This window comes from Syngnathus leptorhynchus, chromosome 9 (assembly GCF_054491065.1).
Source record: "Syngnathus leptorhynchus isolate UIUO chromosome 9, UIUO_Slep, whole genome shotgun sequence".
In the NCBI taxonomy this organism is placed as follows: domain Eukaryota; kingdom Metazoa; phylum Chordata; class Actinopteri; order Syngnathiformes; family Syngnathidae; genus Syngnathus; species Syngnathus leptorhynchus.
This window is the reverse complement of record NC_141203.1, coordinates 4,012,207-4,032,429: the sequence shown is the minus strand read 5'-3', so window position 1 is coordinate 4,032,429 and position 20,223 is coordinate 4,012,207. Positions and strand designations below refer to the sequence as shown.

Sequence of the window (20,223 nt, the reverse complement as noted above, 5' to 3'; positions counted from 1 at the left end):
TCACATCAAATTTTGTTTCATTTCCCCCCTTTTATGTGTCACTTTACTGACGTTAAACATTTCAGATTGGCAGTAACCATTACATAAATAAAATGACTGTACAGTAAAAAAAACAAAAAAAGGTAAAAACAGATGGCATTGTTCAGGAATGAAACGTTTAAATCAGATTTGTTTGATTTTGATTCTAAAAAGACATTTTCCTCCGTACACATTTACATTTATAATAAATATCTCTTTACTGTGTATCCAACAAGCCAAATCCAACAAATTGTTTTGTGACATAAACACTATGCGGTGTGGATGTTTTTTTTTTTTTTTTTTTTTAAATCTGGGTGTTGTATTGAATCTAGTTTTACATTCTCTGTAGCGCAATTACGTATGATACCACCAAATCGGTTAGAATCCCCAACAGAATTACAGCAAAGGCGGCATGAGAAAGGATTAAAAAAGCACAATTAATAGTAATTAATAATCAATCATTTCATATAAATATATACGTGTGCATGTATATGTGTATATATGTGCGTCTATCTATCTATCTATCTATCTATCTATCTATCTATCTATCTATCTATCTATCTATCTATCTATCTATATATATATATATATATATATATATATATATATATATATATATATATATATATATATATATATACATATATAGATAGATATAGATATAGATATAGATATAGATATAGATATATAGATATATAGATATATATACACACACATATCTGTGTGTGTGTGTTTACATGCAACAAATACTGGAGTGTTCAAACTATTGTTAACCCTGACCAATAGAAATCTGTGATCTATGATGCCATGACTGATAAAGGCAATAGGTGCATATGTACATGAAGAAAAAATAAACCAATCAACAATAATTCATTCTTTGGACAAAACGCACTGTTATACTGTGAAGTTATGGACTTTGTTTTTATTTATTAGTTATTTATTTATTTATTTAGTTGAAATCAAAGCAAATCAGACAAACAGGAAGTCTTTTGCCTTTTTTTTTTCTTCTTTTTACTCTGCGCTTTATCAGTCAATATTAAGCTTTTTCCCAAGATTGTCCTTTATGTTTTTGGCCGAACTTCACATTCTTTGACACATCGGGTAGCTGCTACCTTATTGCAACAGAATATTATTTTTGTTCACTCTTTCTTTGCATACTTTAAAAACGGCCTCCTTGTCCTCACATTAAACTATACAAACAAATTGCATTCACTTGGTTTGCCCAGGATCAAATCAAAACCCCCCTAATTCTTCATCTAGTGGCCGGGCCATTTGGCTACTGTAGATGGGCAAAAACGTCCTCATATTATTTATACAAACACAATTTCTAGAAAATTATCCAACAATTTATACATAAATGTATTTCTTTTTTATCAAAATGGTGAAAATGAAAAAGGAAATGAGACAGACAAGGTGGAAAAAAATAAGGCGCGTAGGAATGTACACAAGGATGCACACTACATTGTCAAGCGACATTACATTGCAGAGACTACAGGAACTCTGATCTAGTCTCTATATAATGTAACATCATGAAGTCTTGTTTACATAAAACAATATCTGAGAGACTGTTTTACATCTCTCATCTGGCACATCTGTTTTAGTTAACAGCAGACTTCAAATTACCGACGCACCCGGCGATTATTTGAGATTCAGTATCAATTCAAGGGGACAACTATGTGAGGAAATCCGATAAGTCATTCAGGCCTTCTGTGGATGCCTTTTCATAGTTTATTCTATACCTTCAAATCTATAAAATTGCACATGGACTTATGATTGTATGGTGTAAAGTGGGTTTTATATACAGACCATCATATTTCCTTATGATAACCAAACTGCCTTCTCATCTGTATTGATGACATTACCAACTTTCCACTTAAGAGTCCACTTTTTGGCAACAAAAATTCACCCCATCTAATATTCGTCACTTTTCACTCACAACGGATATAGTAGGAATCCAGAGAAAGATGAATGCACGTACTCCCCAGCGTAAAGTCCTGCAGCCTGATCTGAGGGCAGCTGAATGTGTACGGTGTCCCCTGGTTGTAAAGGTAAGACTGCACTTCCTGATGCTTGATCTAAGTAGCCCTTCTTGTATTCATCATATGTATACATCACCGGCTCATTGTTCCTCATCAGGGCCACCCACACGTTGGCTCCTTTGCAATTAATGTGGTAGGCAAAGTAATAAATGCCGGGGAGTTCACAGGTGAATATTCCTGTTTGGGGGTTGAAGTTTTGGCGACCATTGTACAACGGCTTCTCAAACACCACCGGGGTTCCCACAGGTGGGAATGGAGTTGACGTTATGGCTGTGAATGCTGGCATTTCCAGACCGCTGACGCCCATCTCTGCACCATTTCCTCCATATTTGCCCTTTTTACCATAGCCACCAGCTTTCTCACCATCCAGTCCGGGGCCCATATGGGAAAGCACTCCTGCCAAGTCAGGAGACATCCCGGGTTCTCCTGGTAGGCCAGGGGGTCCAGGAGGGCCAGGTGGTCCGTTCAGTCCTTGGGGTCCTGATGGGCCTTCTTTCCCCCGAGGTCCAATAGGACCTGGATGACCTGGAATTCCTTCACCTGCAACGCCTGGCGGACCAGGAGGACCAAAGTCTCCTTTTGGTCCTTGAATTCCAGGTGATCCAATTGGGCCCGCTACACCATCCATACCAGGGATTCCTTTAGGACCTTGAGGTCCCATTTCTCCAGGATATCCACCTTCACCTTTGGGGCCAGGAAGTCCTGAAGGACCTGGCAGGCCCGGTAGGCCTTTATGTCCATTTTCGCCTTTGGCACCACTTGGTCCTTGTGGACCTCTCAACCCTGGATTTCCACGTTCTCCAGGTAAGCCGTCAGTACCGGGTAATCCAGGCGTACCGGCGTCACCCCGGATCCCATCAATCCCTTTTGGTCCTCCTTCACCACATTCTCCTTTTGGACCCGGTAAGCCTACACCCCCTGATGGCCCCTTGGGTCCTGGAGGGCCTGGTTGACCACTCGGCCCAGCAGGTCCGGTCATACCAGGTAATCCTGCATGGCCTTTATCTCCGTTTGGTCCTAGGAGTCCAGGTGGGCCATTCATACCTTTTTCACCCTTTGGTCCTTGGAGGCCTGGTTTACCAAAGCCAGGCAGTCCTGGCTTCCCTGGCAAGCCAGGTGGTCCTGGATGACCTTTCCCGCCCTGCATGCCGGGCTGTCCTGGTAGACCATTTTGACCTGGTTTTCCTTGCCCTGGTAGACCAGGCGGGCCCGGTGGTCCTCCTTCACCCGGTGGCCCAGTTAGTCCTTTCAGTCCTGGATGTCCCTTTTCTCCCGGAGGTCCTTGTGGACCTGGCATCCCATTCAAACCTGGTTTTCCAAAACCAGGTAGTCCTCTTGGTCCAGCAGGGCCTTGGGGTCCTGGTAGACCTTTATGACCTGGTTGCCCTGGCTGTCCAAAACCTTTGTCGCCTTTTGGTCCTTGTAATCCAGGAAGTCCTGGCAGTCCTTTGTGCCCTGGCTCTCCTTTCATTCCTGGTTGTCCTGGCAGTCCCTGGACTCCTGGTTTACCTATTCCAGGCAGCCCAGGTGGTCCTGGTGGACCCTGACGTCCAGGTTGTCCCGACTGACCCGGTTCACCTCTAGGGCCCATTTCTCCTTGCGGTCCAAGCTGACCGAGTCCTCCTGGTCTGCCTGGTTGTCCTGGCAACCCTGGTTTACCCATCCCAGGTACTCCTGGTTGACCAGGGGGTCCAGGTAGTCCTGGTGGTCCTAGTTGGCCGTTGCCTGGAGGTCCAGGTGGACCTATAGGTCCTTCTGGACCAGGTGGCCCAACTGGACCTGGTTGTCCTTGGGGAATCCCCTCAGCACCACTAGGGATTGTCTGACCTGTGATCAATGCACACATACAGTACATAATATTAAATTGTGCATGATTGGGATAATGTTTCTCAGCAGGACCACAACTTCCACTGATGTGGCTTTTATGACAATTGGTGTTAAAAAAAAGTTCCTTACCTTTGTCTTGTCCACCATAATAGCCACCGCCTTTGCGAGCCTTTTCTTTGCCCTTCGTCATGGGTATCTGGGGGAGTTCCTTCCTGTACTGAGGATACTGCATATAGGGCACATCTTTGCCTATGTACTGTTGCTGGGGGTAGCCTTCATTGCCCATGCCCATGTGTTGGAGGTGTTGCATTTGTATCTGCTGCTGGTATGCTTGAGGGTGTTGATTCTGTCCGTAGTACTTCCCATCACTAACATATGTAAGTACTACAAGTTGGAGCAGGGTCAGGAGAAATGGGGGCCGAAGGGGCGGCATGGCCAAGGCCTGTATTGGAAGGAGAGAATATGACTTACACAAGGATGGACAGCAGGGTTTTTTTTCAAGAATATTCCAACTATGTTGTATTGACATTACTCTCAATTCATGTAAAATAATATTAATATATACTATTATTGAATATTAATAATAATATTAATATTTAATACCAACACACTATATTAATATTAGTGTTATATTAATTCCTATTAATGTTATATTATATTAATATATTCAATATTATATACTATACATATATACATATATATATATATATATATATATATATATATATATATATATATATATATATATATATATATATATAGAATTTTAGTATTAATATTGATATTCATTAATACTGTAACTATCAAGCGCATTGATTGTTGGGGTGTGACGAGGCTGACAAGCATTAAAACATCTACATACATAACATATGTTACAAGTACAGTTGACACAAGTAAGAGTGGCTCACTGAAACTTAGCCAAAATAATGTTGATAAAAATGTTCCTCATCATGGTGCAAACATGTTGGTCAGGAGACAAAACAAGAGTGTGCCTCCCAGCTGCTGGCTTTATGCCTAAACATGAAACATATCTTCCTATATTTTCTAGACCATGATGATTTTCATGACATGATTTTTACTGTGTAGTGGAGTGGTCCATAAATAAGAGTCCTTGTTGTATGAATAGTGTAGTTTTGTCATTCAGTCATTTCATCCATCACCGATTTCCATCCTGTCATCAAAGTTCAGCCTCATTCCCATTGGTGACTTACTCAAGACATGTTGACTGTTGTTTTCGGAATTCCCAGCCACATCCTGACACTGTCCGCGCCACTGATGCGCTTTTCCTTCGGATCTCTGACCTTTTCTCAGTCGACTGGTAATTTTGACAGGACTGTGTCACTGTCTACTACCCCGATGAGAGATAGTCTTTGAAACGGAATGGATCTTGTTGTCATGACAACATAAGCCAGACATGCCAGAGTCTCTCAGAGGAATGTGAGTCATTTGAGTGATTTTCCTGTGTACTGAAAAGGATTGTCCCAATTTTGTTATCATTTGCGTTACACTACTAGATTTACTGTACTGATGATTTTTGGGAAAAGACAAAACATACTTATTTTTCCAGTGTGTGAATCACAAATCAGAAAATTGTTTATTTTCATATATTTCATGCTTTTGGGGCTCTGGTTCAAAACACACTTAAACAAGGTTCAACCAATTTCATGCTGGAGGGTCATGTGTCTATTTGTGGCAATGGGAATCCATCCATCCATTTTCTGAATTGCTTTGTCCCCACGGGGGTCACGGGCGTGCTGGAGCCTATCCCAGCCGTCATCAGGCAGTAGGCGGGGGACACCCTCAATCGGCCTATCAAGCATGTTTTGGGGATGTGGGAGGAAACCGGAGTGCCCGCAGAAAACCCACGCGGACACGGGGAGAACATGCAAACTCCACACAGGGAGGGCCGGAGGTGGAATCAACCCCGCACCCTCCTAACCGTGAGGCGGACGTGCTACCCAGTGCACCACCGAGCCGCCTGCCAATGGGGATGTTCACTAAATTTCTTTAGGGGTTAAAATATTCCAGAGGGTAAGATTTGAAAAGGTATCCATCTAAAAAGACTATCATGCCCATTGTCTTTATCAATGTGGTAGCCTCCTACCATTTGTCAAATCTCATTGCACACCACCAAACAAAAATGTCATCACAATTTACTCAAAGATCTCTCGAGACGAGTGTGCCAAGGCATTTAAATGACAATCACTGCTCTAGTTCTACACCACAGTTGTAAACATTGTTGAATGAAAACCTCTCCAGTGTCTGAGTATGAATAAATGCATGAATACACGTCATTGTGCTGCTGTCAGGTGTCATGCGCATACCTGTTTGAATATTTGTGTTTTTTATATTTGCCCTCAAGCATAAACAGTTCCGTCACACATAAAAATATTTTTCTGGTACGGTGTCAAGATGAGAGGAAATATTTAACTTATATTTTGCTAATAAAGCAATGAAGGAAATCCTGCGTCAACTGCATACAAAACAAAACTAACGTCATAATTTTCCTCTTAGCAAATGAATGACAAAAGCAATATTGACCAGGGGAAGCCTTTAAATGTTACAGAAATATTTAGAAACACCTTTGAACATTTATGACCTGTAGCAAGGGTGTCCCCCATATTGATATATGATGTAAGTAAGTCAACAAGTATGTGTGTGAATAGATGTTTTTAAAAGGATGGAAATACTGTGACAAGGACACAACGAGTGCCTGTTCACTTGTCGCAGTTGTCACGGTAACCAGGGAGCGGTGGAAACACCCTGTTACTCTACCTGCCGCGTAGTCCCCCCAGCGTGTGAGTTAAAATAGGTGTTGCCTCCCAAGCGACTCATTTATTCACTCGCCGTGAAAATTAACCAGCAATTTCCACCGCTTTAACTTGTTATTTGTTATTTGAGGAAACGGCCGCGGCGGCATGTGAAGCGTGAATAGAAAGAAGTTTGTTATGCACTCCAAAGTGCCACTGTGTCATCGCACAATAGTCGCCCATTCAGGGGGCAGACGTGAGGTTACGTGCATGTAACGCAGTCGTGAGTGCAGCATGGCGTGAGAAGTCGGGCAGCATTTTATGACTCTTATGGTCGTGCCAACTCATTTTACAAATCGAAAAATAGCTTGTGTGAGTTCCTCAATTGCTTCTTTTGATTTTTTTAAATGTGACGCAGTTTGAGTTGCGATCTTCTGTATGAATAGTACTTTATATATGAAGTTTGATTGATTTAAAACATAGATACTTTTTTTGTCGTTTGAATAATGGCTTTTGTGTTTATGTATAGCTTGGTGTGTAATTGTCAATGGTCAGCAAGGCCTTCTCAGATGGCCTATTAGAGACATTGACCCATATTTACAATTTCAATTTGTCCTATTAATATGTATGAATCTACACCCAACTGTCTTCTCCTCAATTTATAGCTTTTCAACGATGTATGTTTGTATATTTTTACACACGTCATTCCAATCTGCCCAGGCCTTCTGGAATCACTTGTGCAGACCAGTTTAAACTACAACTGCGGGACTCTGTTTTTAATCAATTACTTTCATTCATTCAATTAAAAAAGTGGATTAAGTTGGCTAAGTCACCATTGAAATCACAGATACCAAATGCACAGCTCGCCACAGATAGCTGTAGATCATGACGAACTGGGGGCGCGTGGGCCGAATACGGCCCGCCGACCTGCGCTTGGATTTCGTGATTATTTATTTGAAGGAAAGCTAGAGTCATAAAGGCTAAAGATGCTTACAGTTTTGTAATGAAAGAGAATATATATATATATATATATATATATATATATATATATATATATATATATATATATATATATATATATATATATATATATATATATATATATATATATATATATATACTACAGTGTGAGTACAGTAGGTAGGGTAGAAAGGTATAGGTAAAGGTAAAGCTATGTGAGGTAGGTAGTTCAGATGGAAAATAAATTGGCAAATGTAATTAATAGGTAATAGGCTAGGTGGGAATACAAGTAGGTAGATGGGAACAAATGTGTCGAAGTATATAGGTACTTAAAACAAGTAGGTAGTGTATGACAGGCATAGGTGGGGACATCCCACCTCCTCAATAAGCTGCCATATGCAGCAGATTTCTTGCTATTCTAATCGTAAAATGGTACAATAATTTGTATTGAAACAGTAGTATTAATATTAGCATTAAGGACATTTGAACATGTGCTGCCTAGTCCAATGCACAAGTTCATGTAAAAACATGTGCCAGACACTCTTAAAAATAAACAAACCCCCAAGTTGTCAGCTGTGTTTAATACTTGTGTGAATCGTGCGTGAGTGTGTCTGCTGCTGTTTGCCACACTGCTTCCAGATGACCATCTTTTCCCGACATGTCACACAAGCAGAGTGTATGTATTAAATGGATTCATTACATCTAATTCTGTTTCTTTACTCTGAGTCAGCTTCCACCGAAGATGCTGGATGTTTACCCGAGCTACTAACAACAGGATGCCATTTACGTAAGTGCAGAAGAGGCTTTCTCATTGGTTGGCCTCAAAAGTGATGATGGCTGAAGATTAAGGAAAAAAAAAAAAGAAGGGTTAAATCATATCGCATATGGTAATTGAAAATCCAACTAACCAGTATTAGACAAAAGCCGGCTAAAAAGCTCGTCAATGTGGTGGCCAAGTTGAAAGGGGCAACTTTTCCATAAAAATAATATATGGACAGGTGTGAACCCTGTGGTAAGGGAGGGAGTCCATTCAAATAAAGCATATAGAGCAAATGGAGCACAAATGTTAGATTAACATCTGCTGTCCGTACGTAGTTTAAAATCGACTTATTTATATCTATGACCCTTTTTACTGCAGCGAATCGTGTACACGTCTCTTGGACATGCTTTTAAACTTGTCAAAGTTTTCAAGCATTTTTAAAAATATTATTTACAACAGTCAGGTTTTGTACTGGCCATTTTTAGGTTACCTATAATGTACTAAAAATAAAGAAAATAATACTTTGAAGTAAAGGACCCCTTCCACCGGTTAGCTTCCAGTGTACAGTTATAATTTATACCTGTAAACATAATAGAAAATTACCATTAATTTCATGCAATTAAAAAAATGCTATATTGGGATCAAAAGGGACTTGTTCTGCCAAAAATCAGGATTGATTGACTGGTATTTTGGATGGATGGATGGATGGATGGATGGATGGATGGATGGATGGATGAATGGGTGGATGGATGGATGGATGGATGGATGGATGGATGGATGGATGGATGGATGGATGGATGGATGGATGGATGGATGGATGGATGGATGGATGGATGGATGGATGGATGGGATGGGATGGGTTGGGTGGATGGATGGGTTGGGTGGATGGATGGATGGGTTAGGGTTAGGGTTAGGGTTAGGGTTAGGGTTAGGGTTAGGGTTAGGTGGATGGATGGTATTACGTCACAATTTCAGGTACACCATAAAGCTAGCTATATATGTAAACAAAAATGCAATGATAATGCTCAGAGGTATTCATTTAATAATATTATTATGGTTGGTGTGAAATTGCACGGTAATTGCACTGATGCAGTGCCGTAAACTACTACTACAAGAAATGTATTAAAAGAATACCTCTCTGACAGTGTCCTCTAAAGCCTAACCTACTAAGCACCATTCATCATCTGTCAGACAACGGCAGCTCTGCTCGCTGTCTGCCTTCCTTCCTTTCCTTAGTCTCTGCGCGAACAGAGGTGCATCTGTTCCACACCATATTGCCCCTGTCTTCTCTGTCGGTTTGCTCGCCGCCCCACTTCACCGACCCTCATCTTTGGAGATGTCCCAATTCAGTGACCCAATGACACTCAATAAGACAACAACAGAGGTACCTGGGCATAACCTAAAAATCTAAATCCATATTAGCAAAGAAACTGCCATAAAAAGCTCTAAAATGCAAATGTCCCAAGTGATGATTGAACTAGAATTTTGTAGAAAGGTACATTGCAAAACCAGTAGTGGGCAGTGTATTTGGGATCTGGGCCCTCAGTGGGGAATCACCCAACTTAATCTAGCGTTTAATACCATGACTATCACATCAAAATTAACCATCAATATAGTGGTGTATTGCGAAATGAGTTTGATTTCTTCTGTGACCATGCTTTTAACGCAACACATTCGTCTTTCTCTGAATAGAAATCACATGAATCCAGTTTGCTCTTCCAAACAACAAGATAAATGTAACATAATGAGTATTTTAATTAGGAAAAAGAGCACGTCATAATATTGCAGATAAATACATTAAAACAAAATAATAATTTTTGTTCCACTGCATCGACTGAATGCTTCTCTCTCTGGTGTGCCTGCCTTGACCACCTGGGGGCAGTAAACACTGATAGTATTGTTCAGTGAAATGTCTTAAATCCTACCAGCTCATCAGTACGGCACTAATATTACAATTATTTCTGATTAATTAATTATATAATGCATTCAATTATATAATTGATATTATATATATATAATACAATATATAATACAACCTGCTTAAAAGGTTGCGATATATTTAGCATTAACATTAATATAGTGGACTGAAAGACTAAACTCTATGATTGTTTTTAATATACAAAGTGCAATTATCTTTGTTTTATGTTTAGTTTGACAGTAAATCTCAACTGGGAGAGGCAACAAACAATTTGAAGTTTTTTTTTCTTTACTGTATATCCAAGAACTGCTTGTTGTGACGTCAATTGAGTTGGATTCGCTGTCAGCATATAACACTCGTATCACAAGTCTGCACCTCAAGACAAACACAATTGATGACTTGCATTTTGAAACCTTGATAAATCTAGTCACTTGTATCTCAACGCACCATTGTACAATTGAAAAAAACAATAACACAATAGCAGCACACAGCTTTGCAATGTACATCTTATGGAACAGATTATTGTCAATGTTATAAAGTAATATTGTGACAAATAGTAAAATCATGAAATAAAATACAAATCCTCAGTAAATTAATTGATGTGAGCAGATCACTACAGATGTGTTTTGCTAGTAGAATATGACTGCAATAAGTTTTGCTCTGACCAACTAAATACAGGAACTTGAAACATGTCCGGCTGCTCAGTACAATGCAATTTATTCAAGACCAAATTCTACCAGACACCAATCAACAAATGAAACTTGCGTGTAGCAGATAGTGGCTAGCATACAAACAACAGATATTTTCTGACTATTCCATTTTCAGTAAGGGTTAGACATCATCCTTTTCTTTTACACATCGCTTAATTGTTTTTAAGTACAGCTATTAAGAATGTTAAAATGTGACTCACGATTTGAAGATGGTATTAGTTTAACTTTGTCACAGTTTAATTTCCACTTTAACATCTCATGGGTCCAATAACGTAAACCTATTTCCCTCACACACATGCACACATTTACACGCGTGTATACACACACAGCGCCACAGCTGTGCAACAGCTAAATGACCCAAAGTATTTACCTCTGCCTTTCTCCTTTACACAACCATAATAACTCTTGAGGCCTCTTTGTCCTTTTGTCCACTGGACCCCTGCACTATTTTGGAGAATAATGTGTGCACTGTTTGTATATACACACAGACACACACACATGCACACACACACTCACACTGCATTCAAAATGCTTCCTATTGCACACTGGGGTCAGCTATGTTAAGGGTGACATCTTCAAGTGACCCCGATCACACAGTTAAGATCCCGACATTAGCTTTTGGGTAAACGGGAATAAAGTTTGAGAACAAAAGCAAAAAAGATTCATGTCCATATTGTGTAGCGACAAACTCAAAATGTTAAAATATATGTTTTTGTTTTCTTGGACATCGTGGATGGTATCCCAATAGCATCAAACCACATGCACGATATGAACGATGACCATTATGAAGACCAACTGAACACTCATAAGAATTCCTGTTTTTTTATGAGGAATCCATGAACTCACAAAACCTTGCTGGTTTAGCAAAATATGGTTTGGGGGCCATTTGTGGGCTTTGGGAAAACCCAAAAGTGGTCTGCAACTTTGAGGTGTAATTTGGCGTTCCCCTTTGAACTATTGAATCTTTTACAGAAAAAAAGCTAATAGAATTGGGAGATATGCTACTGTTTCCAACCAGAAGCCCCACCCAAACAAGTTTTATCTATTGTGTTCAGCGTACGTTCCAGCGGACTGAGGGCATTTTCTTTTACGCCCATGGCACACCTGACAATTTTGTGACAGAAAATAGACTAGACTTTAGACAGGTGAAACCAGGTCCAAGTTGTGGCGCAGGTCGTGTAATGTGATTTTGGTGGATTTCATCCATGTATTCCGATTCTATACCCTGGTGGTATGTTTGGTGGATATCATCATATTCCATGTGCAAATATGACAAGTGTTTCTCCATCTGCATTGAATTCAAAGAGATTGAGGGGAGCTGTTTTGATTCGCTGGGAATCATGTCGGTTATCTTTACTCCCACAACGGTGCATACGCCCATCTCTGCACATGTCCACGAAAATGCCAAAGGAAAGAAAATGCCACCCGTGTGCACAGTTAAATTGCACTCGACTTGTGCTGGGCATGAAAATAGGGCCCATAGTTTTGTGTTTCAGATATTTTCATCTCACTTAGGGTCTTCATAGATGGACGTTCATAGATGGATGTAGATGTAAGTGATAAACTATGATACACATGTTGTTGATGGTCTAGTATTAGTAAACATAATACGTCCATCCATTGTGTTACAATTTATTCCTCATTGATGGATGTGAACTCTTTATTTCTTTTTTTGATCAACTTGGAATCTTAGTTCAAATTATTTGACGGCAAAAGTATCCCTCCGTAGATGACACTTGTATAATAATAGCAATATGCCCTATCCATACATTAATTCAATTAGACCAGGAACCTCTGACAATTCTGCCACCTCAGTTTTTCAATGAAATCATTCTAAGTGCCTAATACTGTACCATGGGTACACTATGGTACATTCCAGTGGGTGTATCAAAGTAGCGTGCCGGTGAGCGCACAGCAAAGCAATTGAGGAAGTGTTTGCTCGGCACTCTCTTCTCACCAAACTGCGTGCTCTTGCCCCCATGGCGTACATGTGACAGTTTGGCTTCAGCTTCCTGCACGCTCACTAAACATTTCAATGCATATTTGCTTTCCATTCACTCGTACACACATGTGGTGCACACAGCACATCGCACAGTGAACTCATTTTAGAGGGACGCCATGGAACATAATGATGCGCAATAGTGGTGCTAAATGCTAACTGTAGTTCATCGTAAGCCAAGGAACCATATTTGGTAACCTAAACTGGGGGCAGAACGGATGGCAAACACTATAAAGGCTATTCAAATTCTCCCAGCCAATCAGATAATAATGAAAAAGTGATCCTTCCATTTATCAATCCATTTTATATGGTGCTTTTCCTCATTAGGGTCATGGGTGAGCTGAAGCCTGTCAAAGCTGACCGGGTGAGAGGTAGGTCACACCCTAAACAGGTCGCCAAACACTCACAGTAAGACAATGAATTAATGTTAATGCACCATCATTATGAAAAATGGCTCTTGAAAATATAGATTTTTTTGACCTCCACTTATTTTTCAGACAATGTGTCAAAAATAAATGTAAATTCTGCAAGAAATAAGCCAACGATCACTATTTTTATTATTTGATTATCCATTCAGTGCTTCTTTTACTATTTTTATCTCAGTCTTTTTCTACCAAAATCTACCAAACCTTGAAATGTTTAAGTGATGTCATATCATGGGCAGTAAATTAATAATTTATTTAGAATCTGAACAAAAACTTTTGTTTGGTAATAACTGGTTTTATTTTTTTACCACCAAGAAATCTTACTCTATAATGAAAATAGTAAAATTGTGAGATCCGTGCCTCTGCTTTTAATCAAAACAAGGGAAAAAAAAAACAACATTTTTATTCTTTTTATTATTCTTGACCACAACACAAAGACAAATATTTAGTTTTTGGAGGGATTATGTAAAAACATACAGTTATGTATATTTTGTCCTTTATATTTGGGATAATACTACAAAAAATAATTTAAAGAAATAAAAAATGGTTAAATACCTGCAATTCATTCATCGGAAACAGTACCACACAAAATGAACAAGATGCGGAGTAACTGACAAGACTATATAATATTTTTAATGTATCTTCAGGAATAAAAATATTATAGATGAATAACACTGAAATATGAATGTAAATGAAATATAAAATGTTTAATTTAATAAAATTTTGAAAGATTGAACAAAAAAAATAGATGATTGAATTACAGATTCAATTCCAGACCCACAAAATCTTGTGCGTTCATGTGCAAGCATCCACTTCATACATTATGATCTAATTCAATTAGACTAGAAATTACAGTGTGTACACTGCAGAAGCATGGTATAGCTTACCTTTGAGGGTCAGATGCAAAGTTGAAATAATCACCACAGGAGGACTCAGAAAGAGAGAGCGAGAGGGAGTAAAAAAGCAGCAATATCGGAATTGACGAGCTCTCCTCTGGGACATCTGCTCATATCAGATACCCACCTTTGTGGACACATCTTATATGCGCTGCAGGGTGGGGCCACAAGGGGTGGGCGGCCCAGTCAGAGCCTGCTTGAAAGAACAAGAGGGAGGGTTAGGAGGCTACCAAAAAAATAAAATATTCCACATAGTGGCACAAAAACATATTTGTCAGCTAAGTGCCCACAAAGACAATAAAGATTCATTTTGGCGCCCGCTTTAGGTGATCTAATGCACTGAATGCATTAAAATGACCCACAGTGCTGGCATTGTTAGACCTTCACCTGTTCTGGCATACACTGAGGGAAAACCAAAACAGACGACAACCAAGCGTGTGTCCCGACGTAGTGTATGTATAGTCTGAGGAGTAGAGGAATTAAGTCCAATTAAAGAATCCGACGTCGTGATGTGACGTGATATGTTATTGCAATTAAGACACAAACACACAAAACCCCCCAAAAAAATTAAGTTAACAAGAAGTAATGCTATGAGTACTGTACTATATAAGTGTAAGAATACAAATATAAAAAATGAAAACAGTGCTGCCTCAAGGTTGTATCATTTAGGAAAACAAGCATGTTCTAGAAAAAAAAAAGTCTGAAATGCAGACGTCAGTTCAGCCAGCATCAAGGTATTATAATGGGGTGCAGATGTTTTGCTTTTTCTGATTTTTTCGAGGATTAAATTTAGCTTTTTGTTTGGCTTTATCATACCTCCGTCGATTATTTTTATGATTTCATTAGACATTCAGTGTTTTTTCATGCTGTTCAAAATCAACTTGAAGATATGGCATAAGTTTCATTCAACTAAACTGTAACCTTGTTTAGAGTGACAACTTCATTCATGGCATTTTAATATTGAGCTGCGTGTTTTTCGAACACGCATGCGTCATGTCTCATTCTGAACACTAGGGGTCACCATGTAAAAGGAGTACATACAGTAGATATGAAGAAGTAAGAGCCATACATTCATACAAATAATACTGCTTCTTGAGAAAATCACAAGTTGTTCAAAAAAAAGTTGTGACTAGGATTCTATTGTTTGGCACATCCTTTTGTCTTTTCGGATTTGGGAAACTTTTTTCAACGTTGCTTTTTCCATATGTTTTTGGCAACACCTTTTCTGAAAGAAGCAGCTGCCTCAACACAGAATGTTTAAAGAAAAGCCTGTGCAAAAAGAACAAATTAATGTTAGCGGATGGTATAGCCACTATTAGCTAGCTGCGGACGTGCTACTTTGCAGCATACAAAGGTCAAGTTGGTACCAACATTCTATGTGCCGCCATCATGATTGTCACATACATATTTTATTGTTTGTGTTTTATATTATATACTTGTTTGTTAGACTAACTAATTTGACTAACTTTGTACACCTTGACAGTTTATTATTATTCTACAACTGCCACAGCTCACTCCATTCTGAGTTTCAATATTCAATTTCTCACAGTGGAGAGAATTCTTTATCAGTTAATTGACTAACTGGTTTTCATACCGGTCTGTTATTTTAACATTTGAAAGATGTTTGATTCAAAATATCTGTTTATCTCCAATTTTTCAAATTTAAGTTAAATATCTATGTTGAATATCTCCGTTTAGTCCAAAAGTCTTGTTTCGCCAATAAGTGACTTTCGTCATTGAGACTATGTCTGTCATCAGGGGAAAAAGAACATGGTTGCCGCCACACCTGTCAAAGTAAAAGTGTGAAGAACGTTGTCGGCGGCAGCGTCACTAAAAATAAATCTCAGAGCGTCTTTGTGTCGACAGACACTTTTTTCCAGTGTGCTTTTCTTGTTTTTCTTGACCCAAACCTGTCACAGGCCCGGCCACCCACCATCGCTATCAATCGTGTACTATTGACAGCACGGTTCAGAGGACCTCCCTCATCATGTCATTTATTTAACTCCCATGAAACCAGCAAAGTTAAAATAGAAGTGAGTGTGTGCGGTTTTAAAGTGGCACACCGGTGCAAAAGGGTGGATGTCCTGTTCTGTCTGCAACAGCCAAGTGTCATGTTAGTCAGTTTACTGCTTTTAGCGAAGCACTTTGCACCGTCAGCCTTTTGTTAGCGCCATCTCATCGCACCATTTGCCACGCATCACTCATCTGGTCCGCACAACACGTCAATGTCTGTGTTTTTGTGTGAATTATTTTCTTTCTGGGTAATGATATGACAGGTTGTGATGTTTCAGCCCACAAAGGCGTATAGGCAGTGTCACTTGGACATCTTAACTTTCAGCTGTGGGTGTGTCTGCTCAATACGCTGAAAACATTTGTTGTCCAAAAGGCAGCATGACCATTGGAATTCCTCCCATCCGCCGTCTATGCAAACATGCGGTGTCGTATCGTGTCATTAAGAGAGCAATTTGCACACAGCGCGCTATTTATCACATTCTATCTGTTGCTCCTGGTCACCAACTTTCACACACTATTTTCCGTGACCTCAGCTATTCAAGCTTAAATGCACTAAATGAACGCATTGTATTAAGGGTACCAAAAACTGTACATGCATTTAGGAACATTTGCATTTTACAGTCATGAATACACAAAGACGACTACGCTATCGTCATAGCAACAAATCCCTAATTGAAAACGCGTTTCCATTTTCAGATGACTTTACGACATCAGAGTTTGTCCCACGCTTCCGCATTCCTCGCTTGGCAATCTTGGAATTTGCAGTGCAAACGGGAGTAAACACGACAAGGTGGCCTGCAGGGACAAAGCACATTGGAATTTCACTCATGGAGGAAAAGTCCCCTCAATTGAACGCAAATTCTTTAGAATGGTCAATACACAAATTACACGCAACCTGGGTTTATATGTATGACGACGTCACCAGGTACCGATTAACAAACAAGTATTGGAATAGCTGGCTAAAATAATGATATGAACCCCCAACATAGAACAGTGAGGCAGATGTGCTGACCAGTGACCATTACAATGTAAACAAAAACTTCCAATGACTTGTCTCCCGGAATCTTCACAAGAGTCAAAGCAATAACGAGTCATTGGTGTTTTAATGACATAAATGTCGGGCTCCTAAAAAGCGTAGACTTATTTTATTATATTGCATAGATCAGTGCAATTCAATTAGCGGCCCACGGAACATGAATTATTTTAATTTCATTATTTATTGGCACATCGCAACACCCTACAAAGAAATCAGCATTATCCCTTCAATGCCTTTCAACAAGTGCGTGTATATACGTGTGTGTGTGTGTGTGTGTGTGTGTGTGTGTGTGTGTGTGTGTGTGTGTGTGTGTGTGTGTGTGTGATCAGCTTGGTACCATTTTGACTTTTACTATTCTGAACTTTTACCCTGTCAGGCCGCAATAGTGGCCTTCCCTCTACGACCCCGGGTCACTCTGAACCGACCTACAGGAACAATGGACGTCACTAAACAGAAGAAGATGCCAAAGCTTCAACAGGGATCACCGAGATCATAGAGCACAAATCAACTTTTTCAAACTTTTGGGGGGAATTCAGTTCAAAGGAGAACGTACCACACAAAAACATTCCAGGATTGGGTCAAAACTGTCGATTGATATTGCATTGGAAATCTCCTCCCAAAAACACCAAAGGGGTCTTCAGTGGCGGAATGAACTCATGAAAACAAAATAAAAAATAAAAAAAAGAATTACTCAGTCAATTAGGGTCACAAGTGCGCTGTAGCCTATCTCAGAAGCAGGGTACACCCGGAACTAGTCACCAGCCAATCAAAGAACGGATAAGTTAACAAACACGCTTTTACACCTGCAAACAATTTATAGTGTTCAAAGAAACCGGATTTGAACTCACAACCTCTGGACTGGGCAGTAAATGTGCTAACAAGTCATCCACCATGTCACTAATTCAACAAACATTTTCTGTCATCATGCATGATGTGTTCTGAGGGAGGCCCCAATTCAACAAGCGTATAGTCTGTGAAGTAATAACAATCACATTCATAGCAGAGTTACCAAAAATATTTTACACACCCTTATTCAAAGATCTTTTTTGGGTTATTTTAAAAAATGAAATGACAATCAACCATATTTAATAAAATAATGAAGTTATTTAAAAAAATGGCCATGGCTGGACTTGTTTCAATTTCCATGTGTTGAAGATGACACGCTCAACCAGCCAATGAAAATGTTCTCAATGGGCTTACCTGGTAAAACATTGAATTAAAAAAAAAAAAAGCCATGCACAAAAACTGAGGTGGTGTTAATGACTCATTAACGCAAATGCCATTATTCTCCAATGTGGATCCCATTCACTCTTTCCCTGAGCCCATGTGCTCATGGTAAAGATAAGAGGTTAGTCCCATGACCTCTGCACCATATAAAAACAATCTATGCATGTGATCAAGCTGACATTAAGACCTATAGAAATTACTATTTGGAATTGTTTCACATAATAAGTGCAATCCTTCATGATTTTAAGTCAACAACACGAATGGCCTCTAAATGAGTAGTAGTGAGCTCGCCCCTCCCCATGTTTGCTTTAGGTAAGGCTTCACACGGCAGTGTCGCAGCATACATGCACACAAGCTTACACATGCCTCTCGTGCATGCGGGTCTCTCCGTTCACACGTTACCACGACCCACAATGCTTTGCCTCAATCAACAGACGGAATCATTGCAGTCTCGCGTCCGCCCGCCGGTGACATCACCACTAACTGTTTTTAATAAGACATGAGAATGTCATTTCATTTTGATGCTATTGTGCAATGGTTACTTATTTTATATGCCTGGGCAATTGAATTTGATGTAATTAATTTATATACATCTTTGTGCACCAGTTTTTTTATTTCATTCAATTCACTTTAATGTTGAGTAATAGTTTTACACCTTTGTGCACAGGCTAATTTATTACGTTTTGTGCCCATTCTCTTTCATTTAACTTATTGATACATGATGTGGTATTGGGTAGCCCATTGTAAAAAATAACAAATGTACAGTAGTAGCATTGCTAAAGTACAGTAGTCCTAAAGGGTCAAAAAGGCTCAATAGTAGACAGGTGGTGACATTTAACACGTTGTTGTTTTCCATATGTATCGTACTGTGCAATTGAGTGACCTCCATTACCTCCATCCTAATGGCCTAACTTTTTAGGAGGCCTCCGTATTAAAGAAAGGGGCATCCAGAATAACATAGAGCGACTACATACAGGAAGTTTCCGTCCATACCTCAACCACCACTGTGCTTTACGTGTCACTCTTGTCAGTGTTATTGCACTAAATGATGTATTTGTGTGTTCTGTTAAAATCCATGTAGTACTGGTTTCACATACAGTAGATAATCCTAAACCACTTGCACATATCACACGTATGTACAGAACCGCAAACCACGCTCCCCAACATACTGTGTTACATTCATAACTTGTCAACACGCACACCTTCATACACCTAGTGAGACAGACTGTCTGTTGACACCTGACATGTTTAACCGGTGCTTCATTTTAAGCATGTGGGAGAAAAACATGTTGACGTGACACGTTAGACTTAGAGGGAGGGGTCTTGGAAAAGTCAGGGATCTATATCAATGTTCATGTGACACAGAAGCAATATATTAACTCATACTCAATAATTTATCAGTAAAATCAAGCACATTTGGTGCTGCTCAAAAGACTAAATGACTATATGACTAAAATCATTAGCATAACTGGCTAACATTGCTAGCTTGAGAGATTAGTAGCTAGGTCTCATGATAGTGGAATAATGTTTCGGTTAATGTGATATGCATGTCATAAAAAGTGAATTCATGTTTTATTGTTCGTAACGTAAGAGTGTCTAACTGTTTTGCCTGACAGTATACATTGCTGACAGGTTAACATACATT

At 39.4% G+C, this 20,223-nt stretch overlaps 1 protein-coding gene across 1 annotated transcript; it reads right to left on the bottom strand.

Moving 5' to 3' along the window:
* Positions 1–1,950: 1,950 nt before the first annotated feature.
* col8a1a (collagen, type VIII, alpha 1a) lies at positions 1,951–14,330 on the bottom strand. The gene is made up of 3 exons (XM_085920664.1): positions 14,294–14,330; positions 4,014–4,326; positions 1,951–3,884 (listed from the first exon to the last, which is right to left on the bottom strand). The coding sequence occupies exons 2-3, from the start codon at positions 4,315–4,317 to the stop codon at positions 1,951–1,953; spliced, it is 2,238 nt and encodes a 745-aa protein (XP_085776790.1). The 5' UTR covers positions 4,318–4,326; positions 14,294–14,330.
* Positions 14,331–20,223: the final 5,893 nt, after the last annotated feature.